This window comes from Ambystoma mexicanum, chromosome 10, assembly GCF_040938575.1.
Source record: "Ambystoma mexicanum isolate Mex_15411 chromosome 10, UKY_AmexF1_1, whole genome shotgun sequence".
Classification (NCBI taxonomy): Eukaryota; Metazoa; Chordata; class Amphibia; order Caudata; family Ambystomatidae; genus Ambystoma; species Ambystoma mexicanum.
The window spans coordinates 960,315,772-960,340,204 of record NC_090932.1 but is presented as its reverse complement, the minus strand read 5'-3'; the positions used below and the strand labels follow the sequence as shown (position 1 = coordinate 960,340,204).

Here is a 24,433-nt window from a genome sequence, read left to right as displayed (position 1 = left end):
CAAAACAGGCATATTTGCTGCTTAAACTCTAGCTGGGTGTACTCCATTTGTATTAAATAACTTCATGTGTAATCATGTGGTGTTGAAAATGAATTTCTATGATGCTGCATTTTAGATTTTTCAATTGCCGTTGGAAAAGGAAGAGCAGTGTGGAGGGCCAATCCTTGCACAGGAAGAGATGAAAACAATATTTGGCAGTATTCCTGACATTCTTGATGTTCACACTAAAATTAAGGTAAGAAGCATGTTTTTCAATTGTCATGTTGTATTTTTGCCTGCACATGTGTGTAAATGCTTTAGCAGTATTCTTTGTAGACTGAGATTTGAGATTCCATGGCAATGTTAACCTGCCACTTCCTATGGTCGTTTTTTCTTACTCATGTTACCCATGTAGTTTCCGTTTTTGTTATTTTGGGTGCTTTTCTATGGCATACTTCTAGCCCAAGCACACAAATGTTTTAACGTTCTTATACAGCGCTTCATGCCAGTAACCTGTGGCTATTAAGCATTGGAGTAACTTGTTTTATTTCCCTTTTTTTGACTGTGCTTGATTTAGCCACATTGGATGGATGAAAGGCTGGGTCTTCCTTGCGCTGAATTTTAATTTGCAAAGTGCAGGCAGTCTTTATATCACACATCAGATTAGATCTATCCACCCTTGGCTCTGTGATGGGAAAGCTGTCCGAATTTATTTTCTCTGTGGTCCTTCACTAGAATGGCTTTGTCCAAAGGCCCATCACTAAAAAAGACTGTTTGGCTTAAGGTTCGCTTTTGTCACAACCTTGCTCACTAAAGGTGGTGTGATGTATGTCTAATTGCCTGAAATAAGTAAGCCCTGCATTTCTTTTTTGAGACGAGATATATCCCCTTTCCAATCTAATATTGAATATTTGGTTTTCCAGTGTGATCTTCACGACCTTATGATAAGTTGGGTTGAAAACAAGAGTATCGGTGATATCATCCTTAATTATGTAAGTTATTTTTATTGCCTCATTTGTATAACACTGAGTGCTCTCTATAATGCATACTTTGCTTGACATTTGTATTCAGTGACTGTTATTGCTTTCAAATAGCTGAGAACAATGGCCAATGAATGTTGCACAAGGTCAAAACCTAAGGGTGTAATGAAAAAACTAGTAAACTTGTTGCACTAAAATAATCAGTTATTCCTGTGGCACTTATGCCAAAGCGATTGCATTGAACATATTACATAGTTATAATGCAAACATAGTTGGCACTCATTTAACAACCTCAAAAGAATGAAAGGCTGTTGGTATAGTCGTGATAAGAACTTGGGCTCTACAGATCGCACATTACATCAGCAAAGGTAATTCGCACCAAAAAAGAGGCCTACAACGTTAGGATAGATCAGGCAGGCTCCTCCACTAAAGGACTATTCAAAATACTAAAGGAGCTAGAAAACCCCATCCACCTCCAGACACCTGCTCAAAAGATAAACCTTGGTGCACCAGCATCCAGAACGCACTTAACAACAAAATCGTAGGACTCCAAACCAAAATTGAGGACAAACGTCAACAACTTTTCAGCAATTTGACCACGAACCCAATCCTTAACGCACCAACGCCTGCCAAAGTTAATACAGCCTTCACCTTTAAGAAAGTAACTATTCTAGAAGTTCAAAAAATTATCACCTCCTTCAAACCATCCAACTGTAAAGGGGACAGCTGTCCTGCAGAGATAATAAAAGACGTAGCCAGAGACCTTTCCCCTTTAATCACTAAACTAATCAACCTGTCATTTGCTAACAACTCTGTCGCTAGCAACCTAAAACAGTCCTGGGTTCTCCCTCTCCTAAAAAAAACAATCACTAGACCCAGCCATACCAACCAATTATAGACCCATTACCACTGTCCCTTTCCTGTTAAAAATCTTGGACAGAGTCGCCTACATCCAGATTCAGGAGTACCTAGAATCCAACCAACTGCTAGGTATATGTCAATCTGGCTTCAGACCTCAACACGGAACATAAACCACTTTGGTTGACCTCAAAAGCCAGATTGATGAAACTATGCGAGTTTGCTCCACAACAGCAGCAGTGGACCCTATCCCCATAGGCTCCTGTGTGTCTCCCACTTTGTATAATATATTTTACAAAGCCGCTATTCGATAAACTGGACCGTCTGGGTGTCACCTACACCAACTACGCAGGTGACACCCAGATCCTCCTTACCATCTCGGGCAACTACAATGCGGATGTCACCCGGATTAACGAAATCTTCTCCATCATTCAGGCATGGATGGCCACCCACGGCCACTACCTGAATGATAAGACAGAGCTTCTCCTGGTCGGCTCTCCCAATAACCTGGCTAAACTCAGTCCTTGCGACAATAACATTACCATAGACGGCAATACCATCCCTATTGTCAAAAGTGTGAAAACCCTAGGCTTCCACTTTGATGCCAACATCAACCTCACCAAAAAAAATTAACTCGACCGCCTCAGCTATTGCCTACACGGGTAAACTAATCGGGGCTAGCAGACCCTTTCTAGCTTCAAATAGCTGCCTTACTCTTGCCAGAGCCCTCATCCAGTCCAAACTGGACTATTGCAATAGCCTGCACCTAGGAGCCAATCAATCCATAATAAACAAACTCCAGGTTCTCCAAAACAATGCTCTACGCGCAGCACTCAACATCCCAAGGCGAGAGCACATCTCCACAACTAGAAAAGCGTGTAAATGGCTCTCCATACAGCAAAAAAATGAACCTCAAAGCTATCTGCCTCATGTAGAAGTCCCTTAATCACCTAGCCCCACCATATCTCACTAACAAATTTACTTTAAAAACCACCACCAGATCATCCAACTACCTATGCCTGGTAGTGCCTAGATTTGCCCTAAAAAGAGCAGGAGGCGCCAGCTTCACAGTGCTTGCCGCCCAACTCTGGAACACACTACCACTTGACATCAAAACTATTGAATCCTTTCCGATCTTTAGGAAATATGTTATCAGCTGGTTACTGAACAAAGAATAGCACGTATCTATGTAAATTGTTGTACCATGTAAATTGTTGTAATATGTAATTGTATATCTCATGCCTTTAACCATATTCTTAAGCACCCTTCTACCCACGGGTCCGGAGCGCTATACAAATAAATAAAACGGAGGTTTCCCTCACTGAAGCATTTTACAGGATACAATTATTCAAAGTGTTCTTAATGTACTCCTGAAACCTCATCAGAGGTTCTCTACTCTGTTAAGCTTAATGTCTTGCTAAACCTGGGGAAGGACAGATTCCTGTCATTACATAGTGAAATTGTTATCAAAATGCCCATGTAGTAGGTCTAACCGGTATGTACAAGTTGCATACATTCAAGCGCGGGGAGGACCAGAACACTGGAAGGAGGAATCAATCCTAATGGAAAACCTTTAAAGAAGAAAGAGCGTCATGTCTCCCACCTCTGCGTGATAACCATCACAGTATTGTTTAAAAATAGAAGGCGAGGCAAACGTAGATAATGGCTTAGTCTAGGAGGGAGAAGCGCTGTAGTAGAGTACAAAAAAAACATTTGAACACACTTGGAGTGAAATAATTGCTTACACACTATAGTTATATAAAAATATGCATATTCATTACATACTAGGCAATACAATTTGGGTAAGTAAGGAAGGCTTTATACATTTTATACCATAGGACATTTGCAGTAGCAATACTCCTCTCACAGTTAGACATTTAGATTGTAAAACAGGTAAGTATCAGTAGCTTTGAGTTGGCAAACCATTAATCAACCACAATTACTAAATGGCAATATTGGCTGTTTAGTTAACTTTGTGTAGGCCTAAACTTTAGAAGTCCAACCCTATCTGGGCAATGCGAGTCTCAAAAGATCAGATGGGGACACTGGGGGACCAGTGACCCTTTGGCAGCAGAATAAAGGAAGGCAGACACTGTCAGTTGTCAACGTTCAGAAGATGCTTTTAAGTAACTGGTAGGTAATGAATTCTGAGCATGGTTGGGTCTGCCATCTGTGTGACTCAGTAAGCTCAGGAGCAGCGAACAAACCCACCACAACTGCCTAGGTAAGTACCCAGGAATAAAACAGTACCTTCTCTGGTGAAGAGCGATGCCACAGTCTCTCGGGCGACACAGCAATTCCAGTTTGGGTATCTCGCCTTTGAGGCTGGATGAAAAACTTTTGGTGGGAGCAGGCGGTCACAGGGATGCCCAACAGAGTCTTCGTAGCAACGACATTTGTCACACAGAAGAGTTACTTCCTTCTCTTGGTCCTCCTTAAGAAGAAGTTTCTGTAGGTCCAGATAAATGCCCACAAGTTTGCAGCTGGAACCGCTCTTGATGATGTACCGCAGAAGTGCCAGAGGTCACAGGGTATTTGGGTATTGCAGGCCTGGAAGTTTGCAGCACTTCGTGGGATGGCTCAAGCTGTAGCTGGTCTCGAGACTGATTAGGCCCAGCGGTCCAAGGGAGGACTTTTTCCGGTCTGGATCTTCCCTGTTGTACAGAAGGGGCTGGAGCTGCAGCGATCACTGTCGGCTTGGCGGTCACTGGTGGCATCCTTCTTCGGATGTTTAAATCAGTGATCGACTCTGGCTTCAGCATGACGACCCTCGCCCTTTATGAATGAACCCGGACAATCTGCATGCATGCAACATTCAAACTTTGGGTAGTGGCTATCCCACGGGGACAGCCAGGCACCCAGTTAGAACTGGATCGAAGCAGACACACTGGAGAACAAAGACCTGAGGAGTTTCTTCCTGGATAGCGCCCTCCATCCCCCTCCCCTTTCAACTTAGCTTCTTGTTACATGTCTGTTTTAGTTGTGCCCATAAGCCTCTGGTTTTAGAGGTTCACAGTATCAATTATTGAAGTAAGGCCCTCCCAGATCCTATTCTCGCAGACACACTGGTGCCTCCGGGCTTCTCAAAGGTACCCCGCCAAAGACAAAGGAATGAGCAGGACCTCCCCCACTCGGGTTAGCAGAGGGGAAGGCTCAAGCCATTGTGAGTTGGCGAACAAGACGGGCACTATTTTAGGTCTGTGGTGATCCATGTGGCCTTTACTGCAGTTGCTAAAGCCTGCATGTACAAATCGTAAAGCCTGTAGAAAATATCCACTGTCACCAGCCACTCGGACTTGCCACTGTAACATGAACGTTACAGGAGAAGTGAAAAAAGGATACTATGTATCCCCTGAGCCCTCTACAAAAGGTGGGGTGGGCTGATCTCACAACATAAAAGCATAGGTAGGATACCATATCCCCCTATTTGGTAACATTTTAAGTTAACCCAGGAGAATAAAGTGAAACCAGAGAGGGAAGCTCAAAGAGCTCCCAGCAACACTGCACTAAAGGTGCTGTGTGCTGCAATAGTGAAATACAGATCTCTTTGAAAAAGATGGAGGAAAGCAGACTCCATCAAGAGAAACCAAAAAGGTACTCCGCGCCACAGAAAAAGAATGAATGAGGAAAAAGGTTCCTTCTCAGAATAGTTAAAAAAAAAAAAAAAAAAAAAAAAAATATACCTCAGCAAAATGTCCTGGGGGGGGGACTCACAAAGTGGGGAGAATCACACAAGATGGAATTTCTACATAACGGTTTTGCGCTGAAGTCTTTGACATAACTTTATCTCTTGAGGTGGTAAGCTTGGTGTTAAGTGTATTGAACTAGAGCAAAGTCTATAAAGGTACAGAGTATACAGAAAAGTATAAACAAGCTAACAAGCAATGCGTTAAATTAACACGCTACCGGTAAGATCACTATGAATATCTACATCCCATGTAACACCAAACGTCTTACCCAACCCTTTACAATACAACGCAGCTAATCCTTGAAATATATGCCTTAATAGCGATAGTGGGGTAAGAGAAAAAGCAAACCGCAATTGTATAGTATTTAAAATGGCAAGTATGCTCAACAGTTGTGTTGGGGAGATTTCTCATTTTTATGCTTCATCCAACCTCCTATTGAGATCCCCAGCACTTTGTGCTGGACTTCTGGAACTTTTTATTTTCTATCCTGAATGAGTGGAGTCTTTCCATTTATTCTCATGTGCTATGACTTTTGCAACTTTGTCCTGTGATTTACCTTTGCTATGGAGTCTAATTTCTTCCATATCTCTTTGAAGGCATCTGTGTAACTTTTTCAGCATGAAGCTTCTTCTGGGCAATGTTGCTGGGAACCCTTTGGGTACTCCTTTTGAGATTCATTCTTTATGCTAGAGTAACTACAGTTCATAAGGAAAGAGGGATACTTTGTATCCCTCCTAAAACATTGTACTGTGAGAGATTGGCACACCACCTTATGTAGAGTGCCAAGGAGATACCTAGTATCCCCCTTATATCTGCTCCTGTGGCAGTGGGCGTATTCTACCAACTATTGTGCTATTTTCTACCGCAGACTGTATTCACAGCCCTGGTTGTGCACAAATAGGGTCATGTGTATGCTACGATGGTGGCTCCTTTCCTTTTTGCACTTCTGTCGTGGTTGTTCTTTGTTAGCCTGTCTACCATTCTTGGAGGAGGTGGTCTGTTTTTTTCCTTTGGCGGGAACCCTTGGGTGTCGGGGCTGGTCAGAAGTGGGGGAGGGGTTTTTCACTCCCTTGCCCTTTGTCTGCCCGATTGCCTGAATGGAACCAGTGCCCACTGGGGGGGGGGGGCTGGTTGTCCCGATTGGACAGCCACCCAACCCTTTAAACTGCTGAGAGATTGCATGAGTGTGTGCTGAAACAAAATAAAAGGTGAGGTTCCTGAGGTGAAAGGCAAGTAGACCACTGGAAACTGAAGTAACTGAAAAAGACGACCAGAGACGCCAGCAGACAAGACGACCACTCCTGTCCTGACCCAGTTTTCTATGCGACGCGGGAGCTCTGAATAGGACTCCTCCTTCCCTTTTGGCTTCTGGGACCAACCAGCCCTGAGAAACTACAATCTGAGCCATCTCCCAAGGTGCTGTGCCGTTCCAGAGCTGCAGACCGCGAATATCAGGAGACCTCCGACCCATTTTTAGTGCAATGTCTTGCGAAAGCTGAATCCGTCCAAGTCTTTGCTGAGCTCCAGTGAACCTCCAGAGACACAATCGACTCATCCAAGTCCCCTCACCAGAGTGCAGGACTCAAAGAAGATTGACTGGGTGAATCATGTCCTTTGTTGGTGCTGCAGAAAAGGTGCCAAAACTGCAGACTGATCAGAGAATTTGAAAAAATCTGTGCCAGAGGTCCTCTCGAGACTGCTGCTCCTGGTCAGAGTCCTGCCCCTCATCGCCAGACCAAGGAATCCAGAGACTGGTTCCATCGCTGCTGCAGAGGAGAATCCAGCCACGAAAATGTATTCTAACCTAAGGTACTGTGGGTGAAAAGGTATTGCTTAACTTAAACTAAGAAGTCGTTCCAGAGTGTCGGAGTCTGCTCTTACCTCTGACTCAAGCTGTCGACTTGTGTCCCTTTTGTGAGTCCTTTAACAAGGTCTCCAACTTTGTTAATTTTTCTAGCATCCTTAACTAGAGACTGAACGTATCCACTGAAACATTTGCTGTTATGCTGCTTCGTAAGACTTTGAGCCTTCTTCAAACTGACATTTGCATAGTGGGGGGGGGGGGGAATCGGACTTTTAAAGCTTTAGTTTGCTGAGAAAACAGCTCTAGAATCTTAAGCTGTTTAACCAACCTTTTTCCTTCCTAAAAGACTTTCTTATATGGTTTTGCTTACTAAATACAATTACTGTATATCTAACTGCACGCAACTGCGCAATCGTAACGATTAATACAGTAGAACTGTCATTCTTGTCAAACTCTAGTGTACTGCGAGCAACTACCAATTAAGTGTCCTTGGAAACGTATTTATGCACTCCTGTGTGTCTTCATGAAGTGATTTAAGTATTTTAAGTAATTCGTTGTGTGAATAATGCACATTTTAATTTGTTAAAATTAAACCACATTGTTTTGGTGGAAGTGTTTTTGGACTACTGTACTAACTGGGTTCAATGTACTTGTCTACAGCTCACATCTTCCTCTCATGATGAGTGTTAGGGAGAATTCTCAGAAATGTGAGAATTCACTCTACCTTAGATAGCCCCAGGACTTGATTTTTTTAACCTGGAGAGGTGGACTCACCCCCCCCCCCCCTCCCCCCACCCCACCCCACCCCACCCCACTCATGAATTTTAATGTGATTTTGAACGCTTGCGTTTCTTTTGGTTGTGGAGTCTGACAAACTCCATAGTCATCTTTTACATTGTCACACAACACCTTCAGTGCAGTGGCACAGGGAAGTCTTTCAGATTTCCCAAAGGTTTAAATACCTTCTCTTGGATAAACTACTGTTTCCCAGAGCAGTAAACTGAAATTGACTTTACTTACATTTGTAACTTTCTAGTCCCAGCCCACTATTTTACAATAGGGTGCTGGAGGGGTTACCTAGAACCCCTTTGTCTAGCTTCTCATATAACATTTTTGTTACCCTTTCCATGATGAATGGCTGGTGGCAGTGTTCATTTTAACTACGGTGGTGTGTATTTACCGCAGGCTGTGTTCGCAGCTGTGTTAGGGAGAATTCTCTGTTTAGGCTGAATTTCCTAACCTAGTGAGTCCCCCAGCAGCTTTGCTGGATTTTTGGGGTTTATTTTTTTCTCCTGCAAAGAATGAGACTCTTTTACCCTCACTCTTGGGCATGATTTGAGTGTGTTTCTTTGAATCTAGATGTGTTTAATGGGCTATGGGGTCTCTTACTCCATAGGGCTTCATGTGTTTTTGTGATGTGTGTTAAACAGCACCCTCAGTGCAGTGACACAGGGGTGTCATAGTGACCCCCCAGTATAGACTCCATAACCTGGGACTGACTACTGTCTCCCAGGGCATGTAAAGTCACCATTGACTTTACTATTCTTAAATTCTGAATAGAACCAGTACAAACCATCATATTGTGGACGTACTGGCTGGGGCAATTCAATTGCCCCGGGGTCTGTTAGTCGAGGGGGCACGTCTCCGTCCCCCCTGATCGAGTTTTGGCTGGTGGCAGTGGATACTACTTTTTATATTCAACCGCGAATATTTTCCTATGGGATTTCCCATTGTTTTAGGCTACTATCTTTAATTATTTACGGTAGCCTCGACCATACCGCTGGTTTATTTAATTAATATGAATTCTCCGGTTGGTATTTTTTGCCAAAACTTGATTCTAAAATGGCGTTTGTGTTCTCTTCTGTGACTCCAACCCAAGTCAAGCCCTTTGTTCCACTTTTTGGCAGGCTTCTCCACAGAAGCCCTCCAAAGTGGTGCCACTCTGTCTGGGGTACTTAGGAGGGGTGGAGGGAAATTTAGGCACCCTGGACTGAGTTGCTTAGGTAACTCAAGTCACACTCCATCCTGATTGGCCCAAGTGGTGAGCCGGCCGGCTCACCACTTAGCATGTTTGAGTGACAGCTAGGCTGAGTGGGGGTTTTCTGCATAAAAGCAGGGCTTTGGGGACTGGAACTTCAGAAGTCGCCACAGGACCTAAGAATCCGACGAGGGAGAAGCTGAGCCAACCTGTGGAGCCCTGCTGGACTGCCTCACCAATTTTCCCAACGACAGAGGATATCTCCCGTTGGAGAGTCTTCTTCCGTTGACTGGTGGGGAGAACCAGTTTCACAGTCTTTTCGCTTTCCCGACGTACCTCGTGGCCGCCTTGCCCGTGCCAAGCACCCCGGCAACCGGGATACCACGTTTTACCACGACCGCAAAACAAAGGTACCACCTTTAACCGGAAAACTCTGCGGCTGGTTTCTTCCCTGGTAGTGCAACGACCTTCATCTTTCCTCCAAGTCGAGTTCTTCTCTTCCCCTGGACGACGACGCAACTTGCACCCACTACCAGGAACAACTGCCACCGCTAGAGGCTCCTTCCCACTTAAGGTACCGTATCCGCCCTGGCTTCCCTTGCTACCGACTGTACGGGGTAGATTTAGCCCCCGGCTTTCGAACCTGGGTTAGTCTGGGACACCCTGGCTAAACTTTCTTAAAGCCTCTCTAAACCCTTTGAACCCTCTCCAAGACTTTCTAAGCCTAGTGTAACTATGATCTTGGGCGCATTTGTGCTCTGCTCTCTCTAAGAGTGGGCCCAGCCTTTGGACTTTGGTTCACCAGTGACTTTTTGCTCTCTGCCTTGCTAACAGTGTTCCTGAATCTTAGAGTGGTGTACCTTTTTATATTCTGTCTTTTTCCCTCCCTTTCTCACAAACTTATTAGAGTGCAATCTAGTTAAGCGCTCACCTCTGTATGAAAATAAGTGGTGTTTTACTGTGATTTATCTGATGGGGAAAAAGGGGGTGTATATATTACAATAGTAACTGTGTTTAGAATATTTTACAATAGGAGTGCTGGAGTGTTTCAACTGTGTGTTTTTAAATAAATAATTATATACTTTGATACCAAAGCTCTGGTCAGTGTTTGCTTGTATTATTGTGTCTGAGTGCCTATTGTGTATACTTTGCATACTGCCTAACTCTTCTTGAGGGAAGTCTGACTGCTCAGCCACAGCTACCAGGTAAATCTGGGTGGTACAGACTGCTACCAAGTGGGTTTGCTGCCAACACCTGTAGTCTTAAATCTTTTGCAGTGGTCCCTAAGGGAACTGCACAGGTTTCTGCCTAACAAGTTGCAGTACAGCACCCAATGGTGCCATTTTTGTCAAAATGGCCTTGGTCTTCTTTTTTCGCCATTTTGTTGTGGAAAGGTCCTTCTTGAGATTTACTCTGCACAAGAAACAAGGTTTGGTCCCATTGTTTGCTTTGCCTTTGGCTGGATTCACGAGTAAAGCCCACCTCTGCCTCCAGGGTGTCTGTGGTAGGCAGGAAGTGAGGGAGGTGCCCGGAACTCCCTGTGCTTAGTTTCCTAGGAGACTCAAATGCACTCTGTAGTGATTGGCCGGCAGATTGTCCGGCAAGGACAGCCACCCTGCTGGGTGACTGACAGCTAGGCTGGAATGAATGGGAGAGAACTGAATAAAAGGCGAGGCTTTTGGCTTGGAAGGCGGAGTCGACCACTGGACGAAGGAATCGGAAGAAAACTTGAAGAGGACGCCTGCTGCAACTCCTGGACTGTTGGTTTGCCTGGTGAAGCCCTGCTGCTGTGCTTCAACTCCAAATTCGTATCGCCAGAGAAGCCCCTGCAAGGACGGCTTCTCCCCTTGAGTTGGTCGGACCAATCATCTCCAAAGTAAGCCACCTGGACATCCTTCTCGGAGCTAGTTGAATTTCCAGAGATTCTGCTGGAAACAGTATAGCCAGGGAGAGGAACACCAGATTGTGTGTGCTTTTAACTTGGCCAAGAGCTCCAGGAAGATCCTCCGGACTCCCAGGAAGCAGGACTGACCGAGCCTGAACCACCTCAACAGAATGCGGGACCCCAGAAGTGAGGAAAGTCCATCTAGACGGCCAGAAACTGCGGTGTTGCTATTTGCGGTAGTCCCGAGGAGCTGAAACACCTAAGTGCCACTTGTTGGAAAGATTGCCAGCTGCGAGCGGTGACGGTCCCATTGCAGAGCAGGAGTCCCCAGAAGTCGTCCTCCCTCTTGTCCCCATGACTGAGGCCTAGGAACAGTGACATCTGCAGAGCTGCACAGGACCAGAAGTAATCTGCTGCACTTTTTCTTCAATACAAAGGTACTTTAAAGTCTGAGAGAATTTACCGCTCATTGTAGAGTTGCTTGCATCTTCTACTGCTCACAGGTCTAATCAGCTAGTGGCCCTACATTTGATTCTTCTCTTCTTCAAATACTTCTAAAACATTGTACAAAGACTTTTCTACTTACCTTCCAAAAGTGCTTCATCCTATATAAGACCTTTGCCCATTGACTTTGGCTTAGCCTGTTGTACTGAATGACTCTTATTAGGGGATCCAACATTATTTGCCTGTTTAAGAATATTTGTGGTCTCTTGTTCTAATAACCTTTTCCTTTTACCAACTTCTAAGAGTATTCTAAATACCAACAGTAAGATATTGATGTCCCCAGCCCATAGCTATTGAAGTCACCTGAAAGTGTAGGTTGTCTGTGGGCAATCCCAGAAGGGTGTCTACTGATTTAGAAACTAAGTGTACCGTATTGAAGTGTATTTGTGTGTTACTTTTATATTGCTCCCTTTCTGAAGGCTTATTCTAACTGACTGATACATTGTTTATTCAAGAAACCTTGGTGAGTTTATTTGAATACTTACTGTGAATCTATGTAACTCCCCTACTGTTCACATTGACCCCTCTTGAGATAAGCCTGGCTGCTCAACATACTACCAAAACTGTGTAGTACAAGCTTATAACAAAGATTGGGTTTCCTATACCTGTAGTCAGAGTTGTTGGTAGTGTTCCCAGAGGGTACTGCATAAAAACTTTGCCTAACAATGAGCCTGACTGCTCTACCACGGTTCCATGAGTAGTACACACTGTTACTAGGAGTTGGAGACCTGTATACCATTTGAGTAGTTTTATGAAATCTAGCCTCAAGTGTACTTTAGGAAAAGTCCCCTAACAAGTTCTATCACTACTCTTTGCAGAATTCAGTCATTTACAGTCTGGTAATATTAAGCGGGTTTCAAGAAAATATCACTGTAGGAAGGTCTGAGTTAGTATTCCAGCTATGCAGTTGGCTGAATACGAGCCCCCAGATCATAGATTATCAAAGGAGATTCCTGACTCAGACACCACTGCCTTAGACCTGTAAAGGCCTCCTCAATTTAATTTCTGCAATTTATTGAGGTTGCAAATTCAGATATTAAAAATATGAACTAAAATCTTAGATTAAACTTTGAAGCATGCAATATATTGTATGCACTCCTGAATTGTTTATGATCTGCCTTATCTGCTGTACATTGGTACAGCAGCACCTTCATTACTCTCAGCAAAAGAACCTTCAGGTAAGCCCAGTTGGGCATTGTCTGACTTCAAATACAATCAGTTCGCAACATAATTTTTTGCATCTAAATTTCCCTGTATTGCCATGTGGGTGCCCACTGTGAATGGCTTGATTTCTTCAGACTTTTGGCTCTGATTGGCCATCTCTTCCAGCCTTAAACCAACCGAGGAGCTGGAAGACTGTGCCAGCCCCAGTCAAAGGCCCACCACTAGGCCCCTGTCTAGCTCCGTCTGGCACTGGAGGAATCCTCCCTTTGTCCCAGCTCCTGCATCTTGCAAGCCCACGCTGCACACTGAACTTATCTTTGCTTATTGGATCCTTGAACAATGTACTACCACTCGGCACCGGTAAGCATGCCGAACCACCTGCCCCAAACCCCACTGTCTGACACCGGCTTCTGCTGTCGCACAGCCTCGCTAATTGGTCTCCTCCTCCCGGACCACTTCGCATGGCTACTCCCTGTACTTCTCACTTACAGCCTGCTTTCTGATGCCTACTTGTGCTTAACTTATTCTTCCTCCCTTAGAGCGACCTAAACATCTTTGCCTTCCATAGTGATATGATATGGCATTTGTAACGCGCCTATACACAAGTGTTTCAAGGCGCGATGAGGCAAGGGGGGGGGGGGCAGAGGGAGGACAGACAACGATCCTACTAGGCCAGGTGTCATTCAGATTGCGCAAGTGCATGGGAAGGGGGGAAAGAAGTGCGAGGGGGGTGGGGGGCGGGGGGAGAGGGGAAAGTGCAGTACATGGGAAAGCGGAATAAATAAGAAAATAAGACAAAATAGCCAGCTAGTGGCAAGTGCAAGGGAGTGCAGACATAAGTGCTGGTAGGAGGACTGCAGGGATACAGAAACAGTCCCCAAGTGCAGGGGTTGCCAGTGTAGGTGGGCAATTAATGGGGCCTGGGCCAGAGATCAGAAAGGGTGGCCAGGTAACCAGTGCCGTTCCAGTCAGGAATTTAGCAGGGGAGGGATGGGGAGAAAGCGGAAGCAAAGAGGAAGGTTTTGAGGTGTTTCCGGAACTGGAGATGGTTCTCCTCGAGTTTCAGGGAGGCAGGAAGGCTGTTCCAGAGAGAGGCCCCTGCCGAAGAGTGATCTGCCACCAACTCGTTGCTTGGAGAAGCGACTGACCCTGAGGGAGTTGGAGGCAGATGAGCGAAGAGCTCGGGAAGGAAGATATTCTTGGAGAGATAGTTGAAGGTACTGTGGCCCCAGACCCCAGAAGGCCTTGTGTACAATGCAGAGGGTTTTAAACTTAATCCTTGCAGCCACTGGGAGCCAGTGCAGAGATTTCAGTCCTGGAGAGATACGATCCCTGGGCTTGAGGCCAAGGACAAGTCTCGCAGTCCTGTTCTGGATAAGTTGTAGAGGGCGGAGAGTAGAGGCAGGCAGATTTAGATGGAGGCTGTTACAGTAGTCCAGCTTAGAGAGGACCAGGGCACTGGAGACAGAGCTTCTGGGGGAAGGAGAGGAAAGGAAGAATACCTCTAAGGAGGTGCAGCTGGTAGTGTGACTTCTTGTAGACGTCAGAGATGTGAGGGGAGATAGAGAGTGCAGAGTCGAAGATAACCCCAAGGTTTTTAGCCTTGCAGGTGGGAGTGGGAGGAGGGCCAAGAGAGGCCGGCCAGAGAGCTGTAGGGAAGGAGGGAGTGGGTGTGGCATGAAGGCAGAGGTCGTTGGCGGCACACCATTCCTGGATGGCAGACAGAGATGAGGGAAGGAGAGGAGGAGGCAGAGGGTAGTCTGAAAATGAGCTGGATATCATCTGCATAGCACTGAAAGTTGGGCCAGAGAGTGGCTATGCGGTGGGCAAGGAGTGCCAGGTATTGGTTGAACAGCCAGGGAGAGAGGTTAGATCCCTGGGGGACACCATAGGTAGAGAAAAAGATGTCGGAAAGGAAGGTCCCAAGTTGGAGGGTCGATCGGAGAGGAAAGAAGTCAGCCATGCCAGAGCCTGGCCAGTGATACCCAGGTTATCACGGAGACGGTAGAGCAGGATGGCATGGTTGACAGTGTCAAAGCAGAAGAGAGATCAAGGAAGATAAGAACGCAAGGGATGTTGGAGTCGAGGTTGGAGAGCAGTTCATCACGGATGTTCAGGAGAGCATTTTCCGTGCTTCTGGCAGCTCTGAAGCCAGACTGATGGTCATGAAAACAACCAACAGATTCAGTGTGGAGATTGAGCTGGGAGATGGCCAGTTTCTCCGGGCAGTAGGGGTTGGCAGAGGGTTTCTTAAGAAGAGGGTGCACAAGAGTGCTTCAGGCGGAGGGGGGGGGGAGACACCAGTGGCGAAGGAGTGGTTGCAGAAATCCGCCAGGGAGGCGATGTGATCCTTGATAGTTTTGGAGGAACAGGGGTAAACCTGTTTCGACAAGACTTTCATAGATCGGACTTGTCTAGAAACCTCGTCTGGAGAGAAAAGGGGAAAGGCAGAGAATGAGGGGGCAGGGGTGGTTGCAGAAGGGCCAGAGGGAGAGCAGGGAATAGCGGGAGGGGGATAAGAGGAGGAGAGTGAGGACAGAATGTCCTGAGTTTTAGAGATGAAGTTAGAATCCAGTGCCGTGCAGAGGGCCTGGGAAGGGACAGGAGAGGTAGAGACTGCGGCAGGATTGGCCAGTTCCTTGCGGATTTTAGAGTTCAGCCGAGTTGTTAGATGCTGCATAGACGCGTACTTGGATATGAGCTCTCTTCTAGGTGAGCGGATGGAGAGCCGGTATTGCCTTTGTAGCAGGCGGCAGGCCAGTTTGTCAGAGGATGAACTTGAGGCACGCCATTTCCTCTCGGCAACCCTACACTTACGTTTTAGGGTGACGAGGTCAGAATCATACCAGGAGTTGCACTTGGCTTTGGGCTTCAAACGGATTCTCGTGACAGGGGCAAGGATATCCAGAGTATCAGATGTAGGAGAGTGGAGTGTGGAGAGGGCTGTGTCAGGGTGAGAGTCAGCCAGGGGGGAGAGAGGGGGTGAGATGGTGGTGGCGAAAGCCTCACCTGACACGCGCTTCATTGGTCGGATGATCGAGAAGGTGGGTGGCAGTGATGGAGGTGGCTTGGCCTGCGGGGTGGGGAGGGTGAGGTGGGAGTATAGGAGAAAGTGGTCACTCCAGGAGAGAGGAGTGGAGAGGGGGACAGAGAGGGAAAGGTCTGAAGAGATCAGAACATCGCAAGTGTGCCCTGCAGAATGAGTATGGCCAGAGGGGAGAATAGTGAGTGAGCGAGAGTCGTAAAGGTTGCGAAATAGTTCAGAGGGGGGGACAGGAGGCATCCAGGTGGATGTTGAATTCTCCGAGGAGGTGTTGAGTGGTTGAGGCTAGGAGTGAGGAGGAAAGATGGAAGGAAGAGACCTGGCCAGGTGGCCGATAGATAGCCACAGTAAGGGAATGGCTAGGCGAGAGAGAGCCTGCAGACGAGGCATTCAAAAGAGGCGTAGGCCTCCGTAGGAATGACAGATGCAGGAATCCATTCCGGGAAGATGAGGGCTACGCCCCCACCAGAGCGGTTGGGCCTGGGCGCGGAGAGGATCTTGTAGCCATCGGGTAGGAGCGTGTCAAAGCTGGTGACAGAGCTGGCCGTAAACCATGTCTCAGTGAGACGGAGGACATCGAGGTCAAGCTCTTCAAGAAGGCGGCAGATATCGGAGGAGTGTTTGACAGCGGAGCGGGAGTTAAGAGTGGCAATGTGGAGAAGGTTGCCCTCCTTGAAGGACTTCCGGGGAGGGGTACAGATCAGAGGTACACCCTGCGGAAGTGTAGAAGGTGCCAGAGAGGGGGCCGAGAGGGAGAGGGAGGGGGAGGCAGGGTAGCCAAGGAAGGGGGGGGGGGGGGAGGGGACAGCAGGAGAAGAAAGGAAGTTGATGAGGCACGGAAAGCGTCTATCAAAGAGATGAAGGTTGGCCTAAGGGCCTTGCACCAGGACGGTCCCATTAGAGTAGACATTAAAGATGACCTTGGAGGATAAGGAGGCCAGGAGGGCGTCCCAACGTGTGCCACCATTAATGGGAGAAGAGGAGAAAGAGAGAATAGAGACCATATGAGGGGTCCATAGATCTGGTGAAGGCACAACAAAGAGGATGTCGGTGAGAGTTTCCTTGGAGGAGGCACTGATGTAGGTGTCGGCGATAGGGAGGCCTGGGTTGGAGACCAGGATATCCTTTTAAAACCTTTTCCTACCAGACTTAGTGAGGAAAGCAGGATAGTCAATAGAAAAAGTTAAAAAAGATAGGGGAGACAGAGAGCACCATAGAGTAGGTGGGAGAGGAGGGGGTACCAGGGGTAGACAGACAGGCAAGACAGCGAGAGGCAAGTGCACAGGAGAGTGGGACAAGACGATGGCACTCAGGAGGCGAGTGCAAGAAAGGCACAGGACATTTTAAGATAGGAAAGAAGACCTAACTAAATTTGGAATTCCCAAAGAGGGAGAAAAGGCCTAGGTTTCCTATGTCCTGTCCCCTTTCCTCCATCCTGTATGGGCGCAAGGGACAGGAACAGAACCTCTTTTCCACCAGAAAGACATTTCCCCTTTAAATTTACTGGCGTGCTGGGGAGCGACCTCAGGAGCATGGGCTCTCTTAACCCCGCCCACCGACACCACACCCCAGTCCCCTTTTCCATGTCGACTGGAACGGACCGCTCTACCAGCGCTTTTGGGTGAGGCCTTGCCTTGTACTTCCATGCTCTTTCCCCAGCATTATATCAAATTTTTCTTTCTATTGCAGACTTGAACACTGTCCACGGTCCAAGCTCTGTCGCTGGCGTATGTCGGCCCCGGCGTGCTTAAGCTGGTGTCTGTCGTTTGATGGTTCCTTCCCTACAGCAGATCCCCACGCGCTCTGTCTACAATGCCTTGGTGAAGACCACGGTTGTTACGGATGCTGCACCTGTGACTCCCTCACGACCAGGTCGCTCAAGCACCGACTTGAGCATTGGAGGTAACTCTTCAACAGGACCCCCCCCCCCACAGGATATCGAGGACTACGTCCGGAGGAAGATGGGACAGATGCAGTATTCTCTAAAGCACCGCGCAGGGACTTCTCCTGCCCGTGGGCGACCTCTGGCAGGAGAGGTCAGTCTGACCCTTACACCGGCGCTGGGAGCACCAAGGCTCACAAAGCTACTGGCTTCACAGCCAAGGGGTCCAAGGGCCCTCCCGGTCCTGCAGCCAAGGGGCCTGTGAGCTCTACGACCATCAGGACCCATCCCGAGGGGCATTGCTCTGGTACCGGGTCCTTACCCGAGGGGGCGCCTTCACACAGGGCCAGCACTACTGGCGGGGGGGGGCTTACTGCCTATCGGGTGTACACCTTAGGTGCAGGGCAGGCCGAGCCCAGGAACACGCCAGCTACAGGTCCATGTGCTGAAGTTGCGGACAAGATGGCGGCAAGAGACAAGATGACAACCACTACCGAGCAGCAAAGGCGGGAAGCTTTGCCGGCGTGCCCGAGGCCCGCCACGCCAGCAATCATCAAAGGAGATGTTTGACTCCTAGGACAGACTGGGCACCACTGACAGGTCCATGTCTCATCTCGGGGGCGGGGTACAATGTCCCCATGTATGACAGGGGCTAGGCAGACCGTTGGCACATTCGCCACATCCGCCTGTGCAATATCGCTCACAAACAGCCTGCGAGGATAGGTTTTTTGACGAGTTCATGTCACTCATGCGCTCCCCTCAAATGGGCACAATCCTTGGCATTATTAAAGACATGTTGCCGCCGGCCACCCTGACGCAGCCCACGGCAACAAACCTCATGGCCTCCTCCTCTGGTTCCACCGCCGCAGCAGGCCAGTACAGAGGTTCCAGTGACACTGGTGTGGCTCCAGCCCCCCACCACTGAGGACCCCCTTCCCAGCCCAGACAGTTGACCAGCCGGACACAGATGAGCAACAGGATACGCCCTTCTCGGCGAAAGCCTTTCACAACAGGATTGTTGGTTTGTCAGGATATCTGGGCATTCTCCAGCACTGGATCTTTCATGGATTCACATGCTGTGAATATTTCCAGTCTTCTGGCTTGGAAACCTCAGTAACTTTAATATAGCAGTTTTTCCTCTGGAAAACTTTGACACCGAGTGTCCTATCAACATCTTTACGAGTGCTTTAGGCTGATCCAATAGGACGTCCAGTATAAATAGCACCGCCACCCGCGGCTTCCCGTCAGATTGCAATCGTCTCCATGCATAAATTAGTTTTCAAAAATTGATTAGCAGAATTAGCTAATTAAAATATTTTTAATTGGCAAATAAACCTATTTGATTAATTTTGTACTCCTATTTTGAATGTCACCAGAAGTTAGTTTTACCCCACGACATACAATTAGCAAGAATACAGCATTTCTATGTACCTCTGAAGTAATACATTGGTGCAGTGTGTGTAAAATGTAGAGGGTTCACTGCATGAATGGACTACATAAATAGATCTTAGAAAAAAGCTCTGAAAACATTTTTCAGTTCAAGGCTCTGTGCAGCTGGGTCATGCAGCAGTCCGTGGTGCATAGTGCAGTGTCCATCTCGACAACACATCAATAGACGCAATTGAGCGTGTGTCCTTTTTATTTTATCAAGTTTCATTTAACTAGTGTTTGGCATAAAACGGTTACAAGCCACTGCCCAAGATGAAGAAAGCAGCTACAATGAGTTTGACAAATTGGGAACATTAGTTATCTTATTCTGCAGAACTAAATGGCTAGATGCAAGTCTCTTGGTCTGCCCAGGTCATTGAGGCCCTGATGCGGCACCTACCAGTTACTAGGGCCATAAAGTTTAATCTGCGAGACAAATGGGCCCAGCAAGTTAACATTTAATCATCCATTTGTAGTCTGGCTTATTGCAAGATAGCAAAAACGGAGATGATTTAAAAGATTAAAATAAATGATCTAAAGAGGGAGTGCCGTCCCAGACACCTAAAAGCCAACAGAAAAATCCAAGTGCCCAAGAAGTCGAAAATCTCTTCTCTAAACCTATGGCGCACAGGCACTGCATTTTGACTCCACGGCATTGTTTGAAGTACTGAGTGGCAAGTTGGCAGCAAATTGTGCAATGTAATGCCCATCAGGCCACCAACACTGCCTCAGGATAAATAATGCACATTTCTGTTCTTGCCAGCACACTGGTGTGGCTGGGTTGGGTCAAATGATTTGCCCAAGATCACACAGTTTGGTTAAGCAGTGAAGCCAGAATTTGCCAACTTACCACATACCTATCGAGCCCTAATTCGTGCACATTTGTTGTGTTTCAAGAACCATAAAATGGTTGTTTATTTGCAAAGAACACATCACTCAAAGCAACCACCTTTGGGGGAGTATTTGCACCACCCTGAATATGACTACAAGTGACAGCCCCATAGCACAACCTGCTTGCAAAAGGCCTTTTAAATATTGTTCCATTCTTTTAAGGCGCTGCCTATGGCACCAACACAAGATGTTTTTTTAGTATTAAGATGGGCTACCCTTTTCTTACCTCTTTGGTGACTCTTCGTTTGTTGTCAGCCAGTGTGAAGGTTCACTCTTTCCTGTTATGGTCCTCTACAGACACATTCCAATGTCTACAAAACAGAGAAAGAGCAACTGATTAACCACAGCAATGTGCTTAAGTGGCTGGAAATGTGTCCCACCTGAACGGGTAGGAGAAATATTACTGCCAGCCTGCCAGCCACTTGCTAACGAGCCCTGCAATCAGGGACAGCATCTGGGCCTTTCAACCATTTCAGTTGATAAGGGCCATGAGCCTCAATGATGTCCACAGCAACTACCCCATGTTGCCAGTTTGCAGTGTTATATAATAACACAGCAATCTATTTATCTGTATATACTTTTGTTTTGGGGCTTATTGCCTAATCTGCATTTGCAGGAGCCCTTCCGGCCGTCACTTCCCTTGGGGTATACAGAAGTGTTATCACCTTGTTGCCTTTTCACACGGGTTCCTCCACAGAAGACACTGCTGACATAGGCTTATATAGGATTTATAGCTTTTCAGTGGGTATTATTGTTTCAACTTCCTGCTGCCTGGCCGTTTAGTGATAATTGGCGGCTCTTAACCCCCAGATTATTTCTTTGTCATTTCATTGGGTAAAATTGATGATACATCTACTGTGATGTCATCCTATGGTACTTGCTATTTTTGAAACTGGTCCCATAATGTTGGCATGTCAGTCTTCTATCATATTATCTAGATGGATAGCAGTGTGCTTTAAAAGTGCAGTTATCTGACATACAAAGACGTTCCAAAATGGATCAGGTTTCACTGGAACCCTGGCTTTCATTCTTGTGATTAAATGCGTGTGGCACCTTAATCACGAGACTGAAGGAATATTTAATGGCCTTCTGCAGCACCATGCTTTTAGTGCGGGCCTGGGTGCTTAGAAAGTGGCAATTATTTCCACCCACTTTCTAAGCACCCAGGCCCCGCACAAATAGCCACCGTCTAAGAAGCTGCGCATGGGGGCAGGCCCAGCGTCTGATTTGGGGAAAGTCAGTGAGTTGTCTGTGGCATGGCCGATTCAACAAGGAAGGGGGTCGGAAGGCCCCTCTCGGGACAAGCCTGCACCGAGGGTGAAGGAGGCGAGTGGCCTGCCGGAGGAATCGGCGGAACCTTGGCGCAAGCCCTCGGCATCAGATAAGGATAAGTCGAGGTCACGTGCGTCCTAGTCTATGAAGTCTACTTCGAAGAACAAGCGTCATTTGTCTGGTCATGAGTCTTCAAAACATCGCTCCAGCTCTGCATCCAAGCAGTCCTCTTCATCTGAGAAAGCCAGGCTGGCGGCTTCCTCGGTTCCAACAACAACAAGCTCGTCCATGAGCGACCCTCATTTGATTATTGTATTGCCTTCTATCCCTTCGTAGGCTGTGCTGACGACCCCTGCGTCGACTGGGCTGGCTGCCTCGTCGACTATGTTGGCTATTGTGGAGCTACCGAAGTCCTCTGCTCCGCTGCTGGCCGATGGTCTGTTGGATTCGGGGGGGGAAATGCTGTGGCAGTCGGGGTCCGGCTTTGCGCCTTTGCCCCCGTTGGAGATTCTTCAGCAAGACCCCTCGACATATCACTTGGACTACAGTCCGGAAGAGGAGTCATCTGTTTCTCGATCCTTCGCTGTTGGGTCTGCAGCCGGCGGTTCCATCCACATCGGGAGGCCTGGGTGCTGTCCCGCCTCAGTATCCGTTGGTCAATCAGCACTTGTTGCGGTCGATGCAGGTGCTGAATACGTTTCAGTCGCTTCTGGGACAGTTGGATGCACGGTTCCCGGTACATCAAGCCCCAGTGGAGCCCATGGAGCACGATTTGCTGGTGGTTCCCTGACGGATGTTTTGGGTGCCCCTTGCCAGGGTCGCCCGCGGAGGTCTCCCCCGGTTCGGCCTCCTGTACCATCGCCTAGCGGACTCGCACCTCCATGTAGGGATCCGAAGGAAGGGGAACAGGTGGCTTCTGAGCCTGATGGTGTTCCACTGGAAACTGACGGTTTTGTTTTCGCTCAGGCGGGTGGATACCTGAGATACGGACCCAGAGGTGCATCTCCCGAGTAGCACGGCACAGCCTTCTCTGCCGGATGATGTGGGCGCCTTTCATGCCATCATGGCAAAGGCTTGCCAGGAGTTTGGCCTCACTGCGGAAGAGAAGAGACTTTTTCTTTTTTTGATTTGTTCATATGGGGACCACTTGTGGAAGGAGGGTCTTTGCATGATGCACCATCTGTTCTCGAAGCCTGTGTTCAAGGGCTGCTTGGAGAAAAAATTCAAGGCGCTAGTCAACACCCAAGTACCTGACGTCGCAACCCAATCCGGAGTCGGTGGTGTCCGCGGCCGCTAGTAGAAAGGCGCATAGCCAGCACAAGTGTGCAACTCCACCTGACAATGAGGGCTGTAAGCTAGATGCGTTTGGCAAGAAGGTGCTTACAGTTTGGGCTACGACTGTCAAGTCGGCCAACTTGTTGGCAATCATGGCATGATGTGGCACAGATTGGCTCCACTATTGGATCATCTGCCTGAGCAACAAAGGAAGGAGGCAATGCTTATGGTTGGAGAGGGGGAGGAAGCCTCCAATCATACCATTAATATTGCTGTGGACCTGGCGGAATCCGGGTTTAAACAGATCAACAATGGAATCGTCCTCTAGATGCAGGCCTGGCTGCGCTGTATCGATTTTCGTCCTGAGGTTCAGCACAAGGTGGTGGACATGCCTTGCGAGGGAGAGCAGCTGTTTGGGGAGAGAATTGATGAGGCACTAAAGAATATGAATGAGGATTCAGATACGGCGAGGTCGCTGGCGACTGTGCAAAGTAGGTGCCGTCTTCGCCTGTTTCGAGGTGCCTCTGGGAATGCCAGATTTGCAGGATCTCGTGACAAAGGGTACAGTCGCTCCAGTTTTTCCTCCCAAGGTTTCTGACGTTCTTTCCTGTCCGGGCAGAGGAACTAGGACTACCAAATGCAGCGAAAGAGTGGTCCATCCTCCTAGTAGGGGCCGGCAGTGTCGACGAGTAAGCGACACATGTCGATGAGTGGTGTTTGATTACGATGGACAGATGGGTGCTGGATGCAGTCCAATACGGCCACAACTCCCTATTCCACCAGTGAAGGTGTCACAGCCGCATCTACAGGTCTTGCGGCATGCTGCAGAAGGGGGCGGTAGAAAACGTCCCAGCGTGAGGAAGAGGGGTCTACTCCCGGTATTTTGTAATGAAAAAAACGAATGGAAAATGGCACCCCATTCTGGACCTTCAGCCACTAAACAAAAATTTGAAACACCAAAAATTCATGATGGTAACTTTGCAAGACTTCATACGAACGGTCCAGCCCGGAGAGTTTTGGTGTCATTGAATCTCAAAGATACTGATTTCCATATCCCGATGCTTCCCAAACATCGCAAATTCCTAAGGTTCATGGTCCGCGACGAGCATTACCAGTTTCGGGTTCTCCGTTTTGGCCTTAAGACGGCTCCCATAACGTTCACCAAGTGCCTGGCTCCGGTGGCATCTTACCTCTGCAGGGAAGGACACCATGTTTATCCGCACCTGTACTGGTTGGTCAGAGTGGCGACTCCTCAGCAGATGTCGGAGTCTCTCCAAGCAGCGATGCTCCTTTTACAGTGCCTGGGTTTTGCGGTCAACTTTGCCAAATCTTGTCTGATATCCTCCAGGGACTTGGTTTTTTTCTGGGTCCAGTTTCACACGCAGCTCAATCTGGTGAAACTATCTGTCGACAGAATACCGAAACTCTTATCAATGGCAGGCTCATTTGGTCCGGGAACATCGGTCACGGTCCAAGTTTACATGGCTCTTCTCTGCACCATGGCGTCCTGAATTGTCGACTTTTCATACGGCCAGTGCAGGAGTTTCTCACTTCAAAATGGTCACAGGTCCTCGGGTCTTGGTCCGACAAGGTTCTCATCCCCCAGGCGCTGGCAGAAGCCCTGCGGTTGTAGATTCGCTCCGACAACATACTGAGGGGTATGCCCCTGGTTGAGCTGGATTTTCAGTACACTTTTGTGACTCCTCCCAGGTCGGTTTGGGGGGTGCACCTTGACCAGTTGCAGGTCCAAGGCTTATGGTCCCTCAAGGAGGCCTCATTACACATCAGCATTCTGGATCTG

At 47.8% G+C, this 24,433-nt stretch overlaps 1 protein-coding gene across 6 annotated transcripts in view; it reads left to right on the top strand.

Annotated features, from left to right (window-relative positions):
* The window catches only part of ECT2 (epithelial cell transforming 2), a 1,267,500-nt gene that overhangs the window by 568,361 nt on the left and 674,706 nt on the right, over positions 1-24,433 (top strand). For all 6 annotated transcript variants that reach the window (XM_069618731.1, XM_069618732.1, XM_069618729.1 and 3 more), the window contains 2 exons: positions 116-235; positions 903-971. In XM_069618731.1, the coding sequence (XP_069474832.1) occupies positions 116-235; positions 903-971 (189 nt within the window). The remainder of the gene's footprint in view (positions 1-115; positions 236-902; positions 972-24,433) is intronic.